The sequence below is a fragment of the Hylobates moloch genome, unplaced genomic scaffold (assembly GCF_009828535.3).
Source record: "Hylobates moloch isolate HMO894 unplaced genomic scaffold, HMol_V3 SCAFFOLD_4, whole genome shotgun sequence".
NCBI classification, from domain to species: Eukaryota; Metazoa; Chordata; class Mammalia; order Primates; family Hylobatidae; genus Hylobates; species Hylobates moloch.
Window position 1 is genome coordinate 169,493,556 of NW_026652279.1, and position 8,494 is coordinate 169,502,049.

General features: G+C 39.2%; 1 protein-coding gene across 1 annotated transcript in view; it reads left to right on the forward strand.

The window, feature by feature from the left end:
- Positions 1-3,211: 3,211 nt before the first annotated feature.
- MYO16 (myosin XVI) overlaps positions 3,212-8,494 on the forward strand; it is a 607,071-nt gene continuing 601,788 nt past the window's right edge. Inside the window, exon 1 of the mRNA XM_058438173.1 lies at positions 3,212-3,464. Coding sequence (XP_058294156.1) covers positions 3,269-3,464 — 196 coding nt within the window. The 5' untranslated portion in view covers positions 3,212-3,268. The remainder of the gene's footprint in view (positions 3,465-8,494) is intronic.

Genomic DNA, 8,494 nt, shown 5'->3' on the forward strand with positions numbered 1-8,494 from the left:
GCACAGGGCCATTCTCAATAGTATATGATGACAATTATTGCTTTCTAATTAAAAAAACATTATATGCAACTCCTGAAATAAATTTTTGATGTAATTATTTGTTAAAATTTGTACGACATTGTACTCTTCTCCACAGAAAATTGCAATCACAGTTCCTTCCAAATAAAATTCCCTCTGCCACCACACAGTTTGGTGAACGCCTCTCTAGTGTTCGTCCGCTAGGAGTGCAGGTGGAAGCACCTCGCTGGCCTTGGGTCACCAGGAAATGAACACTTGTACTGCCATTTCAATGTCATCTATGAGGGGCCTGTTTTCTCTCTTGAATGCGATGAGTAAATGAAGCGTAGTGAAGCGGGGGTGAATATCATGTTTCAGAAATGGAAAATTTGTTAGCAGTAATTTAGTATGAACACATAGTGGCATTAAAATAAACTAAAATACTCAAATGGCTCTTCTAAGAGGAATTTAAGATGGAAACATAAGCTTCAATGCTCATGTGAGTTAACCTGTATAAAAGGTGCAGAAGGCAGGCTGGAGTTGGCTTCATCCAACAGAACAGAGGTTTCTGGCAAAGGATTCTGGGAATCAGTTCCCGGATTCTGGCAAAGGATTCTGGGAATCAGTTCCCGGAGGAAGCTGCCGGTAGGGGCAGGAGCTGCTGTCAAGACTGCAGTGTTTCCTTCACCTGGACGCACCTGAGACACCACCTATGGCAGGACGGTGCAGTCTGTGCTTCAGAGTATGAAGCCCCACAGACGAATCATTTTCCTGTGTATTTTGAAAGTGAGAAATAAAGACTATGGTTTACATAGTGGTGTATCTCAACTCATGACATTAGGAAGCTGTTACCTGGAAAACTAGACGTGAACAGATGTGACCAGCTACTGAGAGTGTGGATACGTTTAGCCCCAGGCTCTGCCTTTTTCAGAGCCTCACCTATGAATCCACTAAACACACCTTTCTCCAAGGCCGAGGTCAACACTCCAGCTCAGACACCCGTGATGAAGTCGCACTTAGAGTCTGCCGGGCTCCTCTGTCTCTCCCAAGCCCTGTTAGCATATCACACCCTCTGTCCCGGCAATAATACCTCACCTGCTGTCCTCCTCTGAGAAGCGCAGAACAGCCCCTGACACCCAGGAGGGTGCAGCTGGCAGACACAGCTGGCCCATGGTGTTCCACTGAACATAAACAATTTTTCCAAACCTCAACCCTCAGACCAGGCGTCTCTGTGCTCCTGATGGAACAAGACCCCTCTGTAACATATGAACACAGACAAAACGTGATTATTATTCAAGCCACCCAAACACGGGTTACCCAAGACACCCTTACTGGCTAATCTGAGTGATGCTGCTTCTTGACCAATTCCAGCCTTAGCCTGGCTCTTGTCCTCACTCCTTAGAGATAAGATTTACCATGAGGCCAATCATAGAAATAATCCATGTCCTGACAGCATCCAACACACAGAATATCCCACTTCCTTGAACATCCTCTAAAAGTACCCAACACAAGTCCACATCCTGTAAGTCCCTCTTGCTGAGATGCCCCACAATGCCTCACTGCCTGCATTCTCCCTCATTGCAGCCATGGTAACCCTAACTTGTTTAGCCTCAGGTGTCCCTGCAGGTCTCAGGTAGTGGTGGAGAGCACTGGCACTCTTTCCCGCCTTCACAATGCCTGCTCCCCTCATTCTTTGCCTAATAAGTCTTTCTTGAATCCCAGCTGGTTATTCTAGCTCTTGCCAGCTGCTCTCCTCCCTAGCCGGTGATTATTATGTTGCCATCTTTTAACAAATATTTTGGAAACCGTATACTGGAGGACGGGCCTCAACTGACCTACACTGGAATTCCTCAGTTCCCCTGATGCGGCGCTTTGGTGCTGGACAGTCGCAGACATCCTGAAAGCGCTACGCAGGGAAATTTCTTTGCATCCTTTGTTGCAATCCCTGGAGCTGGGTCTGTTCTTGTAGCCCCCACAGCCCAGTGTTGTTGAGCGAATGACAGGTCTTGTACCATTGCCCGCTTGATATGTGACATTCTTAGAAATATTCAGGCATACCTTTGCTGGATCTCTGCATTGGGAAATGAGTGTGAACCAGTCGTCAGCAGCACTCTTCTAAATAGAAGTTTCTCTGATGATACGATTCACAGAAGCTGAGGGAGAGGAATAATTTTTTGCCTCTTTATCATCAGTTATGGATAACTTTTGCTGAAGGGTTAAGACACAGTGAATTCTGGCTCATACATATCAAAAGCGAATTTATTCCTTTCCTGACTTTAAATTATTAAATATATTCAGTCTACATATTGCATGAGTATTTTGACTGTCTGAACTCTAAAGTGAAAATGTCAAAATCTTGACTTCTGTGGTGAGTACATGGTGTCTCTCTTCTTAAATTAGCTCTAATTGTTTTATAGATACGTATGGATTTCTTTCAGGGACCAGTCACAGAAGCCTGGAATATCCAGACTGGAAATTCACAGTTTATATTGGCTTTGTTAGTTTTGCTCCAGTTTTCTTGGTAGTAGTAGGCTTATTTAATTCATTCCACAAAATTGAATGGATTAATGGAATCAGGTCAAATCTCCCCACCCCACATGGCTGGAAGAGTCTGACTCTGATATGTTTTATAAAGAGCCCAACTTACAGCTTGCTCTTGAGTTAAAAAAAAAAAAAAGTTCAGAAATAGTTTTGCATATTATATAAGGTTACATCCCTAAGTGATCAACTAGTGCAGTGAAGGTAGTTCCGTTCTTTTAGTGGAAGGCTAATCAGGTCTCTAATACCCCAGGCAGCCGCTCCCCTGCAGATGCTCAAGTCCCTCTTGGCTCTCTAATCACTAGACAGTCAGCCCCCTCTCCACCTGCTGGGAGTGTTTTGACAGAAAGCAAGGACTTGGCCCTAAGCAGCCTCTGATCCCTCCAATAAATAACGCTGCTGATCTTCACGCCTCCTCTTCCGTCTGCCCAGCTTCAACTCCAGTCCTTCTGTGTAAACCTTTAACTTTTTTTATTGTATGGATTTTAATGTTCATTGTGGTGGCTACTTTGAGTGGTTTTACAGATAAAAAGGAGTGCACATGTCAGAGTTCAATGCGAATTCAGAAATTAAGTCTTTTTTTTTTTTTTTTTTAACCTTGAGCAGGCTAAGGCTTCCCTGTTAATTAAAGAGCTGCACTCCAGCTCTCCGGTCATAAAAGGACAGCAGCCAACTGCTGTGGGCTGAATTTGGGGCTGCCTTTGAGTCAACCTGAGCTTATGTGTTTTCTGGAATGACTTTCTTTTTTGAAGTCAATCTACAGGAATCAGCCTCATCAGCTGTGTGTGTTGAGAGGTGGGGACGGGGGAGGGATGTGTCAGACTCTGAGCGTGGACCAGAACTGCACTCGGAGACTTTCAGTGAAAGCAGAGGAGAGATTTCCAAAGGTTGTATTTTCCTTCTGGCTGGAGCCTCTCATCCACATTTTGGTAAGTGGGTCAGCTCTGGTTCACTCTTCCTTTTAGAAGAACAGGAGAAATCCATGCAGGATTAACTCTGCATTTTCCACAAGTGAATTTAAGTTCCCTTGTTTTAACTTTAAAATGTGCATATGTCAGTATCAAAACCTTTTTCTTTGCTTTGGTTTTTGTTTTCGCTTTCTGATAGCTAGATTCAGCTCAGCCTAATTCAATCATTCTCTTTAAAATTTTAGCTCTAATTAAAGCTAAAAAAAAGTCCAAATTCTGAAAGTCTTCGTGAGTGAAGAGGAAATATTGAAAAGTTTTGAAAGACAGACAAAAAAAAGTGATTTTTTTCAGGTATAAATATTTTAGCAAAGTCTTGTGTACAATTTAAGATTGAAGCTCATAATAGAAAATAGCATTTTTTCTTATTCAAGAACCCATACACATACATTTTAAATGCCTGTATGGTATGTGTCATACAATTAAAACTGACACCTTTTTTTTTACAATATGTGATGTGTTTTGCATATATCATATTTCACAAAACATAATGTACTTTTGGTAGAAACAGGGTATCTAGGTTGTCTGAATCTTTCAGCCTTGACATTTTATTTCTACAAAACAATCACTACCATTTGATAGAAGAAATAAAACCTAGTGTTAGATGGATCAGCAGGGTGACTAAGGTTACAACAATCTGTACATTTCAAAACAGAAGAGAATAATTAAATGTTTCTAGCATAGAGAAAAGACAAATTCTTAAAGTGACGGATCCTAAGTACAGTGATTTGGTTTGTAAAAATTAGATGAATGTACTAAATTATCACATGTACCCTGAAACCATATACATCTATTATGCATCAATACAATTTTTTAAGTTAAAAAATAACAGCCATCATTTATGAATGCTTCCTTTACTCAGATGTTAGTTCTTCATATGCATTATTTCACTACATGCTTACAACAAGCTCATGAGTTAGACATTTTTGTTGCTCTCTTAAGATATATATTTATAGCAAAGTGATAAATACACATGGTTAAAATAAACCAAATGATACTGAAGGTTCATAAGGAAAACTTACAATCTCCCTGTAGCTATTCTTACCTAGTTTTGCACCCCAGAACAAAACATTTAACTATTTATGTTAGATTTGGGAGGATTTATCTCCAGATTCCTAAATAATATGTCAAGTCTGCAATTTTTTTAGGTGTTGTCTTATTGATATCCTGCTATTATGGATAGGGATTCAGCTCATCCTACACCACTCTCCATCTCCTATCACCCCATTGTGTTTAATATATACATGTAACTTTTAGTTTTTCTCCTGTCAGTCACCTTGGTAACTTCAAAAACCCTTAAGCCTATATTTATTGTTCTATCAACTATAGACAGTATTTCTCAACTCATTTTATAAAATGCAATGGGTAGTTCTTCTGTCCTCTCCTGCCCTGCTGTTCCCCTCTACTTTCTAATCTCTGTCAGCCATGGTTTGCTTTTGATCAGCTTGAAACATACAGAATTGCCTATGTGTGATTACTGGTGGTTTCATGTGGTCATGGTCAAGGTAAAGAACATTAGGTTGTGTTTCATAACCATTGTAAGGTCTTCTATATCTATGGGATGGTTTCAAGATGGAAAACCAATTCATATTATTTATAATCTTGTAACTCTATATGTGTGTTTAGAAACAGGGATATGTAATAGAAAAAGATAACTTTTCCGGCTTTACCAGCCCTTATTGCAAGCGAGAAGTTGCCTTAGAATAATTCTGCTTTTGAGTGGTCCACCATTCCCTATCCACAGCTGCTCCACTGCTGAAAATGCCATTAGTACTGAAAAGGTGAATCATCAGCACCTTGGAGATAGCTGCTTTAGTGAGACATATGGGAAAGGGGACAGAGATCAGTATCAGCATTACTTTCATTTGTTTATTCCACAAATATTTATTGAGCACCTGCCATGAGCCAGAGATTGTGCAACAGGGCACAGAACAAATCACACAGCGAATCTCATTCATGCCTTCAAGTTGCTGACACTCTAGTGGTAGTAATTTGCATGTGGCTTTCCACAGATAAACATTGGAGTGATAGAGAGACAGACAGACAGACAGAGAGACAACACTAAACTTCTCACCTCTAATACAGAAATAGTAAAATTCTTATTTGTGTTAAGTGATCTGAAAGATTTTTTATTTCCATATTTTTAAGAATTAAATTGAAATTCATATAACAAACCAAAAGCGAATTGTCTTTCCATGGTAGAACACTATTTTTAAAGGTTGTTATTCAAGTGATAGGTTGAGACTTTTTGTTTTGTTTGTTTTATAGCTGCTACTGACAAATATGAGTTGAAAGTGTCCACTTCCTGTTACTGGGCTTGCTACTTCATAGAAAAAAATCGTTTCAATGGTGGAATAGGCAGGAATGAATAAGTACGTGTTGAATTCTTATATAATTATAAGGATAGGTATGATCTCCTCTTGCACCATTTTTATTCATTGGAACATAAAACTGCTTTGATTGAGATCAAGTGCAAGAAATCCATGTGTATGAACAACTGGAGTGCTGAACAAAATTACCTGTGGTTTATTTCTCCTTGTGTAGGTATTCTTTTTCATAAATACCTTGGGAAAACAAGAGTTGTGTTCACTCTAGGCTGTTACTTTGTAATTCAAGTATCAGTCATAGGTCACAGTCTGCTTATAGCAAAGAAGGATATGTACCATATAGAAGGGTGCCCTCCATCCGTATGTTTGGAATCAGTGAAGAAGTAGAACTATCTCAAATGTATTAAAAAAAAAATCAAATGCCCGCTGTGAGGTTTCTGTGAATTCCTAGGGAGCTAAAAATTTTTCTGATTCCTTTTGGCTCTAAATTACTCCTCCACCAATTACTACAATTTTCTGTCTGTCTCACAAAACTCACATGCTTTCCCAGTTTTGGGTTGAGAGAGTTCGGACACGAAATGAGGTCCTTTCTTTGTATCCTTGTACAGGCATGGAAAGAAAAGTAAACAACCGAAAATCCATTCACAAAGGCCATTTGTGAGCATAGCAGATTTTACGCAAAGTTTGGGAAAATTTTCTTAAATTCCACGTCCAGTAATTTGGCCATCCATTTGCACAGTCATCCATTGTATTTTTAGACACACCCCCAGGACTTATTTGTACAAACAAAATTATTCAGCTGAAAAAAAGTCAGCAGTACTTCTCTAATTACTCCTATTTACCTAATCCTTGACTTTTTAAGATTACATTTTCTTGGACTCTGATTCTGATGCAAACCTTTTGCCAACACTGCCCTGAGACAGTGTAAGGGTAGGGGAAACTGATGAACAAAGGTTGTTCAAGAGTTTCTGATTATGTCAGACAAAACTGCATTTGTACTTTGGCTCTGATATTTACTGATCATTGGCATGGCTTAATTTGCTGAACTTCTCTCTAAGCTGCAGCCTTTTTGTATGAAATGTGGGTAATTATAACATTTTACCTACTACATAGAGCTGTGAGCATTGAAATAACACAATGCATCAAAGGTGCTTAGCATAGTGTCCAGTACCTTGTAAGAAGCCAGTAACTTTCCTTTGTTAACATTCTATTATTAACGCTGCTACTGTTGACCCTTATACGTTCAGAAGACTTTAAGTTCCATCCATCATCTTTAGAAATTTTCACTACTATAGAATTTACTACATTTAAAAATAGTTCCCTAGGAGAGAAGCAAAACTAAAAAACAAAAGGTAAATGGTGGGGAAAACCATACCCTAGAGCTAGTGTCATGACTGAACTATTTCACTTTCTGTTAGAAATTCTAGGATTTTGAAGTGAAAATGCTTTGAAACTTAGCAACCATGGTATGAACAAGAACAGTATTTTTTACTTCATTTTACGGTTGCTTTTGCAAAATTTAGTAAATGTAGCCCATAACAGACCTGTTAGTGATAACGGTCTTACCTTAAATGCCAACCATTTATTTATTTTACTATGGTTTTTTAAAAGCAAGTTTTTTCTACTTTATATTTTCCAGCAGGTCTTATTGAAAATGGCTTATTTTTATGTCACTTTTCCTCATGAAGATTTTTTTTTTTAATTTTACAGAAAGAAATATGAAGAGAGAGAGAAAAAAGTAATCCCAGGTCCTTTTTACTTGAGGGCTTCTTGTGTGGCTTTGAACTCAGCAGGTGGGGTGTTTTGACCCATATAAAAGCCTTACAAAGAGGCCACTTTTTTGCGAGTTAGACAGAGATCACTGTGGATGTGCTTCAGTCAGTGCATCGTTTCCCTTTGCAGATTTGTGTCCCATGGAGCACCGCAACTGAATTTTAAGCTTTCAAAAGTAACATCTAGTATTTGATGAATTTGGACTGTGTTGTGAGAAAGTAGAAAATTAGAGAGCTTCCTGAAACCTGTTAGAGAATTTCCTGTTGTTTATTTTAGCTGTACACCACTAGCAGAGTAATTATTTGAACTTGTCAATGGTTCCATCCCAATAGGTATTTAAAAAAATGAGAAGGAACATAATTTTAAATCACATATATATAAATTATATGCAGAGAAAACAAAGGGGAAAACCATATTAGTTCTTCTCTACTTAAAGAACTATAAATTATATGGTCATCTAAACGTCAGATTGGAGACGAGACAGTTTATTTATTTTTAAAGATGGCAATATAGTAATTTTTTTTCAAATGTCAAGAAGATTCTAAATTCTTCCATGCAGGGTATATGAGGAGGCTGTGTCCAGAGAAGTTATAAGATAATCCTAGGGACCCAGAGGCTATTCACATTCACCTGCATCCCAGACCTTTGTGCTAACCTCCAACCCTGCCCTGAGCCTAGTCCTTCATATTTCTAGTCCTTGTATTTAGAATAAGGCAAGGTTGGCCGGGCGCGGTGGCTCACGCTTGTAATCCCAGCACTTTGGGAGGCCGAGGCGGGCGGATCACGAGGTCAGGAGATCGAGACCACGGTGAAACCCCGTCTCTACCAAAAATACAAAAAATTAGCCGGGCGTGGTGGCGGGCGCCTGTAGTCCCAGCTACTCGGAGAGGCTGA